Source organism: Anopheles marshallii, chromosome 2 (assembly GCF_943734725.1).
Source record: "Anopheles marshallii chromosome 2, idAnoMarsDA_429_01, whole genome shotgun sequence".
In the NCBI taxonomy this organism is placed as follows: domain Eukaryota; kingdom Metazoa; phylum Arthropoda; class Insecta; order Diptera; family Culicidae; genus Anopheles; species Anopheles marshallii.
Genome location: NC_071326.1, coordinates 20244411 through 20261568, shown reverse-complemented (window position 1 = coordinate 20261568; position 17158 = coordinate 20244411). Strand labels below are relative to the sequence as shown.

At 45.4% G+C, this 17158-nt stretch overlaps 5 protein-coding genes across 5 annotated transcripts in view; 4 read left to right on the top strand and 1 right to left on the bottom strand.

Moving 5' to 3' along the window:
* LOC128709287 (sodium/calcium exchanger 3) overlaps nt 1-17158 on the bottom strand; it is a 93425-nt gene that overhangs the window by 13628 nt on the left and 62639 nt on the right. The window lies entirely within an intron of this gene.
* On the top strand, nt 1656-3281 carry LOC128709289 (probable cytochrome P450 6a14). The gene is made up of 2 exons (XM_053804277.1): nt 1656-2766; nt 2863-3281. Exons 1-2 carry the CDS (start codon nt 1656-1658, stop codon nt 3279-3281), a joined length of 1530 nt encoding a protein of 509 aa, XP_053660252.1.
* LOC128719763 (uncharacterized) lies at nt 4413-8387 on the top strand. The gene is made up of 5 exons (XM_053813394.1): nt 4413-5526; nt 5583-5992; nt 6206-6237; nt 6771-7915; nt 7972-8387. The coding sequence occupies exons 1-5, from the start codon at nt 4413-4415 to the stop codon at nt 8385-8387; spliced, it is 3117 nt and encodes a 1038-aa protein (XP_053669369.1).
* On the top strand, nt 10647-12112 carry LOC128709295 (probable cytochrome P450 6a13). Its single transcript, XM_053804282.1, has 2 exons — nt 10647-11625; nt 11703-12112. The coding sequence occupies exons 1-2, from the start codon at nt 10647-10649 to the stop codon at nt 12110-12112; spliced, it is 1389 nt and encodes a 462-aa protein (XP_053660257.1).
* Nucleotides 14880-16451, top strand: LOC128709296 (cytochrome P450 6a2-like). The gene is made up of 2 exons (XM_053804283.1): nt 14880-15972; nt 16036-16451. The coding sequence occupies exons 1-2, from the start codon at nt 14883-14885 to the stop codon at nt 16449-16451; spliced, it is 1506 nt and encodes a 501-aa protein (XP_053660258.1). The 5' UTR covers nt 14880-14882.

Below are 17158 nucleotides of genomic sequence, written 5' to 3'. Positions count from 1 at the left end.
TATGCAATATTTTCCACACCAAACATACTTGTCCATGGCTAAAGGAAAACTGTCACAGGATCAGGAATCATAAAACGTATAAGAGATATGACGATCACGCCAAATTGTACAACAAGTACGTAATCGACACAATAAACACGATCGCGGCAACATATAACCCAAAAGTTCCATCTTGCTTTCCACGGAGCTGCCACGCTGAGCTAAGCTGACTCAAATACCTCACATTGCGCTGTATGGTTAAGCACCCGAGATTGCAAATATGTACTCAACGAATAAATGGATGCACGTTCAATTTACGGAATGATGACTTGCACATTTGTACGATAAGTGATGGAGTGGTTCGATGGTCTACGTGGTATTGGTGCCACCTTTTCGTAAGACAGACCCGGTATCTACTCCCAACCGTACTTTTCTCACCTTAAAAATTATACTTATATATATGAGTTTCTGATGTAGGTAAAGTAATGTTAAATGAACAAGTTTAACTTTAACTTTAAGAATAGGTCTGCTGTAATAATAATAATAGTTTATCTTTATATAAATATATCTTTTGATATATTTTTTACCAAACAATAAACAACAGTTAAATAAATAGCTGCAACATAAACAACATGGTTGTAAGGTAGCAATAAAGTAAGAGTAGTATTGTATTGTATTTAAGTCTTGTACATTGTAGCCAAACATAGCTTAGCAGCGCTAAACTGTGAAATCGATTAATGAAATGTTAAGAACACGGTGGCTTAAGAGTCACACGTAAAGAATCACAGCGGTGTCATTGCGCAAATGACAATGCATATTTCGCAAGACGATTGCGACATTGCGTAAAGCTTGCGTTGCAGCATTATCTAGGATATAATGATATCGCAATCGATTTAACTGTAAACATCACCAGGCAAGTAAGCGAATTGTTTAAAATATCATGTTAAATCAATTCTCATGTTGCTTACTACAAATACAATTACGGTTACATCATACACTGCTGTAAGTGTATGAAATACGCACTGTTTTGAAAAGAAAGGAAGCAAAGAAGAGAGAATACAAAACAAAACTACACACAACAAGTTGCGATGATTTCATCATACCGGTTGTACAGTTGTGATGCTTTTATGTATGTGTTGCGTCGGGGATCAATCATCAAAGCGATCAATTCTTGTAGCGTTACAGGGTGACGCTTACAGATTTTTCACACATTCATATCAAACGCACTATATAAACTGCGCGTTGACAGAGTGTCCGCTTGATTAACAAACAAACACAAATAAGATGTTTGCACATGTTTTACACAACACAATTGATAGCAAACGCATTTTGCATAACGAAGTCATAGTCAAAACTTTACAGTACTGAAAATGCTTCGTTGGGGGAATTAGAAGTCAACGCCCTGGGAGGCATCAGCCTCGGGAAGGGAGGTACAATGAAAACCACAAACGACTTCACCAACACCACACCATGCACAGCTATGGTATTGGAGGCATTTAGCAACGCTAGCGCGAACGCATTCGTCAAGTCATCTCATCGATAGCAAGGTGTAGGTATGTTTTGGTACGACGAATTTTATCTACGCCTCACTGCTTCGGCTTGAACTTATATATTGGACACCACCGGTGCGCCGCAGACTCAGTTTCGGCAGTGCCGTCAAAACATCGGGGGACGCCATGGAGCCCATCACGCTGGTGCTGACTGGTTTCATTTTCGTCGTGTCGGTCGTGTATCTGTTCGTGCGCAGCAAGCACAACTTTTGGAAGGACCAGGGTGTACCGTACGCACCGAATCCGCACTTCTTCTTCGGGCATGTGAAGGGACAGTCCCGTACACGGCATGGGGCCGATATCAACCAGGAGCTGTACCGGCAGTTCAAACGGCGCGGCGTACCATACGGCGGAATAAGCCTCTTCGTAATGCCTTCGCTGATCGTGGTCGACCCGGAGCTGGTGAAAACGATCCTGGTGAAGGACTTTAACGTGTTTCACGATCGCGGTGTGTTTTCCAACCCAAAGGACGACCCACTGACCGGGAATTTGTTCGGCCTGGAAGGGAATCCGTGGCGTTTGCTGCGCCAGAAGCTTACGCCCACGTTCACCTCCGGTCGGATGAAGCAAATGTTCGGCACGATATGGGAGGTAGCGCTCGAGCTGGAAAAGTACATGGAAGAAAACTACCGTCAGCCGGAGATCGAGATGAAGGATGTGTTGGGCCGTTTTACGACGGATGTGATCGGGACGTGTGCGTTCGGGATCGAGTGCAATACGCTCAAGACACCGGACTCGGAGTTCCGCAAATACGGCAACAAGGCGTTCGAGTTGGATCCCGTGACGTTGACGAAGTTTTTCTTCGCCTCCTCCTACCCACAGCTGGCGAGGAAGCTCCACGTTCGTACTACGCAGCAGGATGTGGAAGACTTTTTCATGAAAATCGTGCGCGAAACGGTCGACTATCGCGAAATGAACAATGTGCAGCGTAGTGATTTCATGAACCTGCTGCTGCAGATCAAGAACAAGGGCAAGCTGGATGATCATGGTACGGTCGTGGGTAAAGGTGAGGTTGGGCTAACGCACAACGAGCTGGCCGCACAGGTGCTTATCTTCTTCCTGGCCGGCTTTGAAACTTCCTCCACAACGTTGAGCTTCTGCCTGTACGAGCTGGCAAAGAATCAGGGAATACAGGACCGGCTCCGTGACGAGATCACCCGCGCAATCGATGATAACGGCGGTGAGGTGACGTACGATGTCGCCATGAACATACAATATTTGGATAACGTAATCAACGGTAAATATGGCGTGCGCTGCAGTACATCATTACGACACGCAGCATTTTAATTTGTTTGTTTGGTTCTTTTCTCCTTTCGACCGTTCTACATCACAGAAACCCTCCGGAAGTATCCGCCGGTTGAAACGCTCACACGCAAACCGGCACATGATTATGTCATTCCCGGCACCAAGCACGTCATACCGGAAGGAACCATCGTGCAGATACCGATCTATGCGATCCAGCGTGATCCAGAACACTTCCCCGATCCGGAACGGTTCGATCCGGATCGGTTCGCACCGGAGGAGGTGAAGAAGCGGCATCCCTACGTGTTTCTGCCGTTTGGCGAAGGGCCTCGCATTTGCATTGGGTTGCGGTTTGGCGTGATGCAGACCAAGGTGGGTTTGATAAATCTGCTGCGCAAATTCCGTTTCTCCCCATCTGCTCGGACGCCCGAGCGAGTGGTGTTCGATCCGAAGATGTTCACACTGTCCCCCACGGGTGGTAACTATCTGAAGGTGGAAAAAGTTGCGTAGTGCCGATTTGATGATATGATATTATAATTGGAGAGTACAAACGTATTTATAAGCACGAACGGACATCAATAAAATTGTTGAAAGAATTTCATAGAGAAATAATATACTTTAAATTCATGAAAAGCATATGTTGGATTGTCCAATCAAACAATACAGCTAGAACTTTTCAGCACCTGTATGTAGCGCTCGATGGAATGTAACAATATCGCCCCGCTATGGGAAACAATCGATAGCCTAACATTCGCCAAATAGAAACAATTCTGTAGCACACAAGTCTACTGTTAGTTAAGTTCAGAATCGATCGCAGATGGTCTCATACAGGATTTCCGTAAGTTGTGTATTTTAAATTATATTTCTCTCTTCTCTTCTTGGCGTAACGACCTTCTAGGTCATGCCTGCCATTTCTTTAATTTTACCACGTACGGGCTACAGGGGATTGGTTCGGATGGGATTTTGGACCGGTCCTGTAGTGTGAAGAACAGCGTCGCTACCAATACCGGTCGTCACGTATAAATTATATCATATGAAATTAATATCAAATATCGTATTACTAATATTTTAATTATAACTTATTTTTCAAAAAAAGAAAAGTTTTTAATTCTCATATAGTAGTTTCACTAATTCCCGAATATTAAAGTACAATTAATATGTGTTCCGTATCTGCGGGTATGAGTGCTGTGATGAAAGATTCTGCAGCGATCATTTCGCGGGCAATTAACTCAAATAAAATGTTCACCTTTTAGTTTATCATGCTCCTACACGTGAGGAGCCTATAAAACTACACGTTTTTGTGATGTGTTAAGTCATTTCAATCAACATTTTCTTCTAGTATTGGCGCAAATCTTCGCAAGTTGATAAAGAATAACCACACACCCACAGTTAGGCGAGTGTTGTGACCAACACAAGCGAAGATGTTACGAAGATGTAACACTGAAGTACGATGACTAGTAAAATTTTAGTTTGGGACAATCACAACCCGATACTGGATTCCACACGCACACTGTCAAGATGTACTTGATTTCTCTCGGGGCAGGTGAGTTTGTGGGGCGATTGTCTAGCTGTATATAATATGCCGATCGCCACACAATTCGGTTCAGTTAGCTCCCGGGCTTGAAATTCGGCGTACGAAAAATGGAGCTCATCAACGCGGTGTTGGCCGCGTTTCTCTTCGCCGTGTCGGCAGTGTATCTGTTCATCCGGAATAAGCATAATTACTGGAGGGACCATGGATTTCCGTATGCACCGAATCCTCATTTCCTGTTCGGACACGCGAAGGGACAAGCTCAGACAAGGCATGCAGCAGACATCCATCTGGAGCTGTACAAGAAATTTAAGTTGCGCGGTGACCGGTACGTTGGTATGAGCCAGTTCATCATACCTTCAGTGTTCGTGATCGACCCAGAGCTGGTGAAGACGATACTGGTGAAGGACTTTAATGTGTTTCACGACCGCGGTGTATTCGTGAATGCTAAAGACGATCCGCTATCAGCACATCTCTTTGCGCTCGAAGGTAATCCGTGGCGATTGCTACGCCAGAAGTTAACTCCGACGTTCACCTCCGGTCGGATGAAGCAAATGTTCGGCACGTTATGGGATGTGGCACTCCAACTGGACAATCATATGGAAGAACACTACCGTCAGCCGGATGTCGAAATGAAGGATGTGTTGGGCCGTTTTACGACGGATGTGATCGGGACGTGTGCGTTTGGAATCGAGTGCAACACCCTCAATACACCGAATTCGGAGTTCCGCAAATACGGCAACAAAGCGTTTGAGCTGGATCTGATAATTATGATCAAGTTTTTCTTAGCGTCAGCCTATCCCGGGCTTGTGCAAAAACTACGATTAAAGATCACGTACGACGATGTGGAAGAATTTTTCGTAAAAATAGTGCGCGAAACTATCAGCTATCGCGAGAGTAACAATGTGAAACGAAACGACTTCATGAACTTGCTGCTGCAGATCAAGAATAAGGGAAAGCTGGACGACAGTGATGATGCTAGTGTGGGCAAGGGCGAAGTTGGAATGACGGAACTGGAACTAGCAGCACAATCGTTTGTTTTCTTCCTGGCCGGTTTCGAGACATCTTCCACCACACAGAGCTTCTGCCTGTACGAGCTGGCAAAGAACCCCGACATCCAGGAGCGCCTCAGACAAGAGATTAACCAAGCGATCGACGAGAACGATGGACAGGTGACGTACGATGTCGCCATGAACATACAGTATCTGGACAATGTGATAAACGGTAAGATAGTGGAACGTTTCTTTGGGAAGTGGTGTAAAATGTTTGCTTTGTTATAGAAACGCTGCGGAAGTATCCACCGGTCGAATCGTTGAACCGTGTACCGTCGGTTGACTATCTGATCCCTGGGACAAAGCATGTCATTCCGAAGCGAACGCTGGTTCAAATTCCGGTTCATGCCATTCAACAAGATCCAGAACACTATCCCGATCCGGAACGGTTCGATCCGGATCGGTTCACACCGGAGGAAGTGAAGAAGCGACATCCGTTCACATTCCTCCCGTTCGGCGAAGGGCCTCGCGTATGCATTGGACTTCGGTTTGGAGTGATGCAGACCAAGGTGGGATTGATAACGCTGTTGAGAAAGTTCCGCTTCTCACCGTCAGCGCGTACGCCGGACCAAGTAACGTTTGACCCAAAAATGATCACCCTGTCACCGAACACTGGCAATTATTTGAAGGTGGAAAGGGTATAAGATGGTTGTGGGGTGCATTAACGAAAATTGTCTGTAAAATAGATTATCGTAAGGTTTGTTTTGAAAATAAAACCTTCATCAGCAAGAGCATTTAATGAAATAAACAATTGTACGAAGATGCGTTTTTTAATCATATGTTGACGACCCACGGCTAATTTGAGTTCAGTTTCCAACACGAACTGTACTGTACGACTTTACTTGTTACAGACAATCACAAGACAGTTTGGTGTTGCTTTCCGGTAAGTTTTCAGATTAAGACGTTGCATATTTCAAATGTCTATTTATACCATGAATGATCAATAAATGGAAAAACATTGTAAATAATTGTACCGTTGTCTCTGTTGGTGAAAGAAACTGTTACTATCACTTTACGGATAATTAACTCAAATTAGATGTTCAAAGTCACCTGTTCTTCAAACGTATTCCTACACGTGTTCTACACGCAAATACACGTTTCTGGTATGTGTTAAGTCATTGAATTCAACACTTTCTTCTAATGATGGCGCAAATCTTCGCATCTCGACATAGCGAAAAAAGAGACATAGAACGGCACGTGTGCTGATACCCACACGGGCGAAGACGTTTGAAACGCTGAAGTTCGATGACTAGTAGAAAATTAACTTTGAGACCATCTCAAAATAGCACCCTTCTAGATATTGGGCTCCACACGAATACCGACAAGATGTGCTGATTACTCTGGGACAGGTGAGTTTGTGGGAAGATTGTCCTGCACTATATAAAATGCCGAGCGCCACACGCACCTGATCAGTAGGTTCCTGTCGTTGGAGAGTGACGAACGAAAAATGGAGCTCATCAACGCGGTGCTGGCCGCGTTCATCTTCGCCGTGTCGGCAGTGTATCTGTTCATCCGGAACAAGCATAATTACTGGAAGGACAATGGGTTCCCGTATGCACCGAACCCACATTTCCTGTTCGGACACGCGAAGGGACAAGCTCAGACAAGGCATGCAGCAGACATCCATTTGGAGCTGTACAAGAAATTTAGGTTGCGCGGTGACCGGTACGTTGGTATGAGCCAGTTCATCATACCTTCAGTGTTCGTGATCGACCCAGAGCTGGTGAAGACGATACTGGTGAAGGACTTTAATGTGTTTCACGATCATGGTGTGTTCACAAATGCTAAAGACGATCCTCTAACAGGTCATCTCTTTGCGCTCGAGGGTAATCCGTGGCGATTGCTGCGCCAGAAGCTAACTCCGACGTTCACCTCCGGTCGCATGAAGCAAATGTTCGGCACGTTATGGGATGTGGCACTCCAACTGGACAAGCATATGGAAGAACACTACCGTCAGTCGGATATCGAAATGAAGGATGTGTTGGGCCGTTTTACAACGGATGTGATCGGGACGTGTGCGTTTGGAATCGAGTGCAACACCCTCAAATCACCAGATTCGGAGTTCCGCAAATACGGCAACAAAGCGTTTGAGTTCACGCTGATGATTATACTGAAAACTTTCCTGGCGTCGGCCTATCCAGGACTTGTGCGGAATTTAAAGATGAAGATCACGTACGACGATGTGGAAGACTTTTTCCTGAAAATTGTAAAGGAAACGGTCGACTATCGCGAGAGTAACAATGTGAAACGAAACGACTTCATGAACTTGCTGCTGCAGATCAAGAATAAGGGAAAGCTGGACGACAGTGATGACGCTAGTGTGGGCAAGGGCGAAATTGGAATGACACAAAAAGAGCTGGCTGCACAGGCATTCATTTTCTTCCTGGCCGGTTTCGAGACATCTTCCACCACACAGAGCTTCTGCCTGTACGAGCTGGCAAAGAACCCCGACATCCAGGAGCGTCTCAGACAAGAGATTAACCAAGCGATCGAAGAGAACGATGGACAGGTGACGTACGATGTCGCCATGAACATACAGTATCTGGACAATGTGATAAACGGTAAGATAATGGAACGTTTCTTTGGGAAGTGGTGTAAAATGTTTGCATTGTTATAGAAACGCTGCGGAAGTATCCACCGGTCGAATCGTTGAGCCGTGTACCGTCGGTTGACTATCTGATCCCTGGGACAAAGCATGTCATTCCGAAGCGGACGCTGGTCCAAATTCCGGTTCATGCCATTCAACATGATCCAGAACACTATCCCGATCCGGAACGGTTCGATCCGGATCGGTTCACACCGGAGGAAGTGAAGAAGCGACATCCGTTCACATTCCTCCCGTTCGGCGAAGGGCCTCGCGTATGCATTGGACTTCGGTTTGGAGTGATGCAGACCAAGGTGGGATTGATAACGCTGTTGAGAAAGTTCCGCTTCTCACCGTCAGCACGTACGCCGGACCAAGTAACGTTCGACCCAAAAATGATCACCCTGTCACCAAATGGAGGCAATTATTTGAAGGTGGAAAAGTTGTGAGATAGCTGCATTTTAAGAATAAAGCTCAATCAATCTGTTGAAAAGCTGCTGTTATTCGATTTAAAAACAGGAAAGTATTAAGGTGTATTGTTTTAGAATTAAATTCTTCATTTACATGATCGTTAGATAAGATAAAAGAAGTGTGAAAAACTGCGCATTTTGACCGTACAGTGACGAGCAGATTCCGATTGGTTTGTATAACAAAAAAATGCTAGATAAGATACCGAATTTAAGACCCAAGCGCGTGGGTAGAAAATGAAATAATCAACACGAGCATTTGCGCTTCGAGCAAAATTGAAGTTTGGGGAAGTCAAATGAAGAAACCTCCCTACCAACAGAAGAAGTTGAAGTTGTGTTGCGAATCTGTAATGACTGAGCAGTTTTTGAAGCAACATTTCACCGCTTATTCGTGGGTCAGCCCGGGAGCTAGGTGGCAGTAGTGGGACTATTAAGGGTCGGAGCACTGCCACCACCCGTATAGCAATAGAGGAAGAGTATGACCAGATTTGGAATCATCATTTTCTCGATATATGGGTGCTGCTCCATTAGCACACTCACGGCGACACACGATGGTGGAGCATTAACTGGTGTGGCCTTCATAATTTTGGACATTGGTTAGAGCGTCGTCACGGTGCAGATACTTGAGAGCGGTCGATGTGTGTGATGGTGAATTCGACCATATGCCGAATTGGTTTACAAATTGCGTCTCTACGTTCATGCTAACGTTTCGTTGCTCTTTTTGTTTACGAACGCAGCCTCTACATCAATTCCATGAATAGCCCGGGATCGGTGATCTTACTCCGTTCGAGTTTTGCCGACGAAAAAAAAACACAAACACTGTCCTATAACTGGTCGTTTTTGTTTGGGCGATGAATATTCATGAAGATTGTCTTTAGTATAGGAACAGAATTAGAAGTTATTGCTGTATATATGACTTTTGCGGTAAGCTTCTAGTTTTGTTTAATGCTAAGGTTAATGTAGAGCAAGGGAATCAGGAGAAGAAAAAAAAAACATATGATGAGCTTTGGATCAATAAATATTGATATTTGACTACACTGCAAAGGAAGAAGATCGTGAACTCGGTGTCTCGATTTGAAGCTCTGCAAATTGGTCCTATTTAATACATGCTTATGTTAAAGCTTAGCAATCAAATTTTACTGGATTCTCACGATCAGTTTAATATTTTCCTGAGTTAAATTCTACCTCATATAACCTAATTATTCGGTTGTTTAAAAGTTAAATGATGCAGGTGTTTTGTGTCAGTTATTACTTTTTCCGTGATCTTTGGAGCACTAAAAACGATGAACGATGAATATGAATGTTCACAGCTTTTCATTATTTTGCAGTGACTTTCACAAGGCAATTAGGGCATATAAAGTCATTAGCCTTTTTTATCGCTGGTCTAAATCGCTACTGCCAAAGTCTTCACCGCAGCATGATATAACCACGCGAATTTGATGGCATATTTTTTTATGCGAAATGTGTCTTCGTCAAGTAGAAAATATATTTTTTTTTAACGAAGCCCCGGAACTTAATTCTCAAACTTAATTGGAAGCTCTCAATTGCAAGGAAAGGTCAATACTGACAAGTATTGTAGATCCAGAAAAAGATGTTAAAAATCAATTATTATAGCAAAAACCAACGCCAATTATAGTGAACGATTATTGTTAATCGATATGATAGTTAGATAGTTAAAGCAATAATTGCTGTTCAAGTTAGAGTTTTGCAGTCTACCTTCCAACAAGAGCAATAACTTTTTACATAACCAATGAAAATGTTTTTTTTTTTAACGATGGTTTAGTGATCGAGAAGTACCTGTGACCTATAAATTTATCATCGACGGCACTCCATGAAATGGCGCAATTATAAAATGGGACAGAAAGTGAGTTTTAACAATGTAGCGTATTGAAACCGCCAAATGAAGACTGCCCCAGTTAAACGTTTATCCGCCTTTCCCTTATGTGTCACTATCTTATCACCCGTTTTTGAGTCAGCTCAGCGATGCTAATCATATTTCTGATACGAAAATTAAGCCCTTGCTTAGTGAACCACACAGACAGTAAGTTGCTCCAGTAAACGCCCGTACCAAACATTATGCAACTCACTCTTATCGGTCGCTTCCTGAGGCAATGATAAATGAGATTCTTTCGAAATCAATGCCTGTGCCGCAACGTCTTTAACCGAAACTTCACACTTGCACCGGGTTCGGTCCGTTATCTGATCGATGGGCATCCAGTTGAAAAGTGAGTGCCGACCCAAATGCCGATCGTGGAGTTTTGGATCGCTCTCAGTACCACGGTGCTGTTGTTTTCCGGGTTGGGATTGTGTCTGATCCTGGATAAGCGGCGATCGGTTTGGGTCGATCGACGTTTTCCCAGCACCGGCAGGACCGGTGTGCTGTACGGTGACTATAGAGCGGCCGGTCGTACAGAGCATCGCATGTACACGACCCAGCGGCTGTATCGTGAATTTAAGGCAAAAAAATGGCCCATAGGCGGAGCGGTAATGTATCTGACACCGTGCGTGATACCGACCGATCCGTACTTGATCGAGCACATGCTGAGTGAGGAGTTTGTAAAGCTGGCCGGTAGAAACACATCCGACGGTGCAACGTTTGGAAGCTGGTGGAACGCTTTCGAGGATGAGCATTTTGAATCTTTAGTGGATGTGGTGACGGAGGAGACTGGGCAGATTACGGAAATGTTGTGTTCCTCCAGTACGTCAGTTGATGTAAAAGCGATCGTGGAGCTGTTCGTGGCACGAGCATTGACGAGATGTATATTCGGGAAGCGATATACAGCGGATGAACATAAGCTACCCATTACAGAAAAACTAGCCAAACATCCATCCGGCACAGTGTGGGAGGTATTTTCCACGGCTTTTCCAGATGCGGGATTCACACGTGTGTTACGGAAAGCGTTCAATCACATGCAAGAACATCCACTTATTCTGGAGGAGCTTGTAAGTGCCATCTCAACCACACCTACCACGGATGCTAACTTCCTCAAGTATATGAAACAACTGGAGCAACACGCTAGCGCAGCCGATCGTATGGCGTTCGAAGATACGAAAACGCTGATGCTAGAGCTTGTTCAACATGTGTTTTACACAGCGGCAGGAACGATCGTTGCCTGTCTGTTTGAGATGGGCCATAATCCAAAGATACAACACAATTTGCATAAGGTACTGAAGCGATCGAGTGATTCAATGGTTGACTTTTTGGACAAGGTGATTGGAGGTGAGTGTTGTAGTGAAGCTTCGACACTAAGCTAAATTCAACGCAAAAATTCACATGCTTCGTATCAAAACTTCCAGAAACGCTTCGCAAGTATCCTCCGATTGATGAAATATCGTTTATGACCGGTGCCAATCATCGACTTCCAAGTGGGGAACTTATGATACCGAGAAACACGAAAGTGATCATCCCTATCTACGCACTTCATCATGATGCTGAATTCTATCCAGATCCCAATCGGTTCGATCCCGAAAGGCCTGTTTTAAGATCCAGGAAAGAAACACTACTCTACCGGCCCCTGGGTGATGTACCGTTCCCGATCGGGTCAAGCTTGGCCCTGTTGATTGTTCGCGTAGGATTGGGCAACATTTTGAAAGAGTGTACCGTGCGCTTAACTTCGGTATCCCCTGCAACGTTGAAGATATCGCCACATCAACCGATACCGTACCCCAGTGGCCGTGTTGAGCTGCTGATAAGCCGTGCCGCGTAAAGTGGAACAGAGTGTGATGCTTTTGAATCAAATGTTAGCCACACAAATCAGACTTATCAGGGAAGAGATTAATGGTAGCAATTTGGAGATTTAGCATTACTAGAAGAGTTCATGCAAAGAACAGATGTTTTCGAAATAGCACCCAAAACCTTAGCGTTTAATAAAAACGAAGAAAAACTGCATTGCATTCATGCGGAAAAATGAGCTTTGGTAGTTCTAGCTAAAGATTTTTCATTCGAATTGCATATAAATCGAATCGTATGCTGGTTCAGAAGGTACCGGGCAATGTCTTCTTGGATAAGGAACACCCCAACATATTGCGTTATCGTACGCAAGCGATACGGGGAGGATTTGATTACGAACCGCACCCTTAATTTAGGACTATTTCTGCATCATTCGTTAAGACTGAGATCCATCATACCGTGGCTATTCTAGGCAACAGTATCTTATCGGAAAATTTCGCGGACTTAATTGGTTGTAAAAGCAAATTGTATAAAAGCTACCGTTTTAGGCAGGCCTCTTAGAGAAGGTGTACGGTGTATTATTGCAACATGTGGCTCCGGAGTGTACCATTAGTTGTCTTGCTGGCGCTAAGTGTTCTTGGACAGAGTGTAAGATTTGAAGATTTAGGTTCGGTGTGAAGAAGTTCATGATTGTTTCAATTGTCTACAATACGTAGGACCGTCCAATCATTAGCACGTCCGGTGGACAGGTGCAAGGAACGACCGAATCGTGTGGCCTATTCTGCACGTACTATTCCTTCAAGGGCATTCCGTATGCAGAGCCACCAGTCGGTGCGTTGCGCTTCGCAAGCCCGGTACCGCATGGCGGATGGACGGGTGTGCGTGATGCCAGCCAGCACGGTCAAAGCTGTCCCTCACCGGACGGTCTACCAACCGAGGGAGAAGATTGTCTGTTCCTGAACGTCTACAGTCCTTCGTTGATTGGTACGCGGCCGGTGATGGTTTTCGTTCATGGCGGTGCGTACGTCGGTGGTTCCGGCGATGTTGCACTGTACGATTCACGGTACTTCATGCCGGAAAATGTGGTCATCGTAACGCTCAACTATCGACTGGGTGTGCTAGGGTTCCTCAGTACGGGTGATGCCAGTGCATCGGGCAACTGGGCAATAAAGGACTGTGTCGAAGCCTTACGGTGGGTGCAAAGCAACGTACTCGCTTTCGGTGGAGACCCTAATCAAGTGACGGTCTTCGGCCAATCGGCCGGTGGTACATTGGTACACTTCCTCACACTGTCACCACTGACAACGGGATTGTTTCAGCGTGCAATCATTCACAGCGGAGCGACACTCAACTCTTGGACAATGCAGCCGAATCCACGGGAGCAAGTGAACCGAATGGCAACAGCACTGGGAATTCCCACAACCGATACGGCCTCAATGGTGGCCGCATTGCGCCAGATCCCTTACCGTGACCTGATCGCACTACAGGGTGGAACAGGCCAAGGGCAGGGTGTTCCGTTGTTCCTGAGACCGTTGGATTTCGCCGCTGTCATTGAGTCTGCCGGTGCATCCGCGGCACTCGACAGATTACCCATCGAAATCATCGACAGTGGATCGTATCGTGCCGTACCACTGATGACTGGCTTTGTCGACATGGATGCCCTACTGTTTAGTGTCGAAGAAATGATAACTAATCCCGGCATCTTCGCTATGTTTAACAACAATCCTCACCTGCTGGTTCCACACTTTTGGAACATTCCGGAGGGTAGTGCCGCATCTGCGGCTGTCAGTCAAGCTTTCCAGCAGTACTACTGGCAGAGCCAACCGTTGAGTCCTGCGCTGCTGACTGAGTTCACCAACTATCTTACGGACCATCAATTTACATACACGCAGTTCGAAATGGCCAGACGACACGCAGCACGGTCTTCTGTTTATGTGTACCAATTCAAGTACGATGGTGACTTAAACTTGATGAAACGCTTCGCGGGCATTTCACTTCCGGGAGCGATCCATGGTGATGAGCTGTTCTATTTGTTCTATCCAGCATTGTTCGGTGCAGGTGATATTCCCGGCACTAGCCATGCTATAACGGTGCGCCAACGTATGTTGCGCCTGTGGACGAACTTTGCACGATACGGGTAAGTGGTCTGCTGTAGTTGCTTTACACCATGTACATCATTGACGTTGGTCCGTAACGTTTCCATACAGCACTCCGACTCCATCGGCTGATAGCACTCTGCAGAACATCATCTGGCGCCCAACGACTTCAGGATCGATCGATGCGGTGCTTAACATTGGACATGATCTGGTGATGGAAACGAATCCGCTTGCCAGCCGGTACAACCAGTGGCAAGATCTGGCTCAGCGATATGCAAACAATATATTTCGCTTTTAGACTCTCTTCAGGTGCACCGTTGCTCTGAGTCGAAACAGAGGTTAAGCAAGATATTTTTAATATCTCTCTTAACTTCAGGCAATGTGTGGAGTCATTCAAAGTACAAATGAGTCGAAAATACTACTCATACCAGTCAACCAGTTATACGACGTAATACGGCACCGAAAATAAACATATACAACTATCGAGTCAAGCGTCCTCAGTCTTGCTATCGAGCGCTTAGTACAACAAAACAAAGTATTTCAGTCACACAGTAGATAAAGCGTTAGTGTGCGTTTAACTTTACTCCTCCGCCAGTAATCTGCTTTGCGCTCTCGCAGCTCTTGCACAGCTCTCAACGGTGTGTTTTATCCGCTCACGGCCAGTGCCATTCTAGCGATCGACGAGTGTTCACCGTGCGGTGTGTCTCTAGCATGGCGATGTGGTTGTTGCTGTTAGTAGCGGTAGCATCGCTACTGTATTATTCCGTTAGGCGTCGCTATAGCTACTGGAAAGATAAAGGCATTCCCCAGCTGGACCCATCCCTACCGCTCGGTAACATGAACGGTGTCGGAACGAAACGGAGCATCAACGATATGCTCGATGAAGTGTATCGCCGATTTCGTGGACAATCACCGGTCGCTGGGGTATACTTTCTTATCAGCCCTGTACTGATCGTGACAGATGTGGACCTAGCCAGGAGGATGATGGTGAAAGACTTTAACAGCTTCCACGACCGCGGTATGTACGTGAACGAGCGGGATGATCCACTGTCCGGACATTTGTTCTCGATCGGTGGCGAACGGTGGCGCTATCTGCGCAACAAGCTCAGCCCCACGTTCACCTCCGGCAAGATCAAGCAGATGTTCGTGACGATACGCGAGATCGGAGATGAGTTTCTTGCATCGTTCGACAAGTATATCGATCGGGATGAACCGTTCGACATTAAGTTACTGTGTCAATGTTTTACGTGCGATGTGGTAGGCTCGTGCGCCTTTGGGTTACAGTGCAACTCGCTGAAAAACGAGGGCTCCAAATTGCTTGTAATCGGCGAGAAAGTGTTCCGGCCTAGTCCGTTGGGTATGGTGTACTCGATGGCGATTGGAATTTTTCCCCGTCTTTCGAGAGCACTCCGTTTGCCGGCGCTTCCTCGCGAAGTGTCGTCGTTCTTTAGGCCGATCGTACGTTCTACAGTAGAACACAGGGAACGGAACGCGATAGAACGGCCCGATTTCCTCAATCTGTTGATACAACTCAAGAACAAGGGCACGGTCGAGGATGACGCATCGGAAGGGTTGGAAAAGCTAACGCTGGACGAGGTGGCCGCACAGGCGTTTTTATTTTTCTTCGCCGGGTTCGAAACTTCCTCGACGACACTTTCGTTCGCACTGTTCCTACTGGCTAAGCATCAGGAGGTGCAGGAACGATGTCGGAAGGAGATTATGCAAGCGTTAGCCCGCCACGATGGGCTTATTACGTACGATGCGCTGAAAGAGATGACGTACCTCGATCAGATCATTAATGGTAATCAGTGGTAGTGCGAATTGGGTGGCGTGAATTTAACGTTTGCTTATTGTTTATCCACAGAAACGCTTCGCTTGTACACACCCGCTGGACAGCTGTTTCGTGTTGCGAACGAGCCGTACCATCTACCAACCTTGAATGTAACGCTGGAAAAAGGGACAATGGTACTGATTCCGGTTCAAGCGTTTCATCATGATCCAGAAATATTTCCCGACCCAGATCGCTTCGATCCGGATCGGTTTGCACCGGAAACGATCAACAGTGATCAAAGTCACGCATTTTTGCCTTTTGGGGACGGCCCTAGAAATTGCATCGGTATGCGATTTGGATTGTTGGAGGTGAAATTTGGAGTTGTACGAGTGTTGAGCAAACTGCGGTTCAGTGTTGATCCGCGAACAACACTTCCGTTGAAGTTGTCAAATAGCTCTGGATTCCCAGAAGCCAAAGGAGGTATCTGGTTGAAAGCATCACGCCTGTAACTGTGTAGTATAATATAATATATTTGTGTGTAGTCAACTATATTTGAATGATGTATTAAAGTAGCTGTCTAAGCATTTCTTTACTAAAACATCTAAATATGTATAACTTATTCATTGTAACTATGGTAAATGTTGTAATGATATTATTTATAAGAAATTACGTTAAGTAAATTGAGCATTTTTATGAATAAATCAATAGAGACGATACAAATGAGCGATTCTGTAAGAAAACAAACTTTATAAGCGCACTTCAAGTCGCTTTGCAAACATCGAACAGTAAACAGGGTGCCAAACTTGGGTGTGGCTTTTCGTCGGCGGTTCCAACACACAAACATCACATCACAAAATGGCATTTATCTAAGCGAATTCTCGAACGCGAGGTTGAGATTAAAATTAAATTTCTGATAACCATGTCCAAAAATATAAAGCTGTCTGCACAGCAGCGCAGCAGCGAGCTAGATATGATGATGATTGTATTTCTTTTTTGCATATGTGCGTGGGTGCGTTGTCGCGGTGTTGATTTCCGGGGGAGCCAAATAAAAAAAGAATAACTTGACCACAACAGGGCGGTTGCGTTCATTAGGCGGTGGATGGCAGCAGCGGTACCACTACAGCAGCGTACAGCAGATAAAACGTTTGTGGTTGTGCGCTGATTGTTAGTTCGCAGTGTCCATCAATCTTCGATATTCTGGTTGGGTTGGTATTCT

Coding starts and splice junctions, on each gene's coding strand:
- LOC128709289 (XM_053804277.1), top strand. CDS start 1,656: ATGGAGCCCATCACGCTGGTGCTGACTGGTTTCATTTTCGTCGTGTCG. Junction 2,767..2,862: donor TTTGGATAACGTAATCAACG/GTAAATATGGCG, acceptor TCTACATCACAG/AAACCCTCCGGAAGTATCCG.
- LOC128719763 (XM_053813394.1), top strand. CDS start 4,413: ATGGAGCTCATCAACGCGGTGTTGGCCGCGTTTCTCTTCGCCGTGTCG. Junction 5,527..5,582: donor TCTGGACAATGTGATAAACG/GTAAGATAGTGG, acceptor GCTTTGTTATAG/AAACGCTGCGGAAGTATCCA. Junction 6,238..6,770: donor CAGTTTGGTGTTGCTTTCCG/GTAAGTTTTCAG, acceptor CCTGATCAGTAG/GTTCCTGTCGTTGGAGAGTG.
- LOC128709295 (XM_053804282.1), top strand. CDS start 10,647: ATGCCGATCGTGGAGTTTTGGATCGCTCTCAGTACCACGGTGCTGTTG. Junction 11,626..11,702: donor TTTGGACAAGGTGATTGGAG/GTGAGTGTTGTA, acceptor CAAAACTTCCAG/AAACGCTTCGCAAGTATCCT.
- LOC128709296 (XM_053804283.1), top strand. CDS start 14,883: ATGGCGATGTGGTTGTTGCTGTTAGTAGCGGTAGCATCGCTACTGTAT. Junction 15,973..16,035: donor CCTCGATCAGATCATTAATG/GTAATCAGTGGT, acceptor GTTTATCCACAG/AAACGCTTCGCTTGTACACA.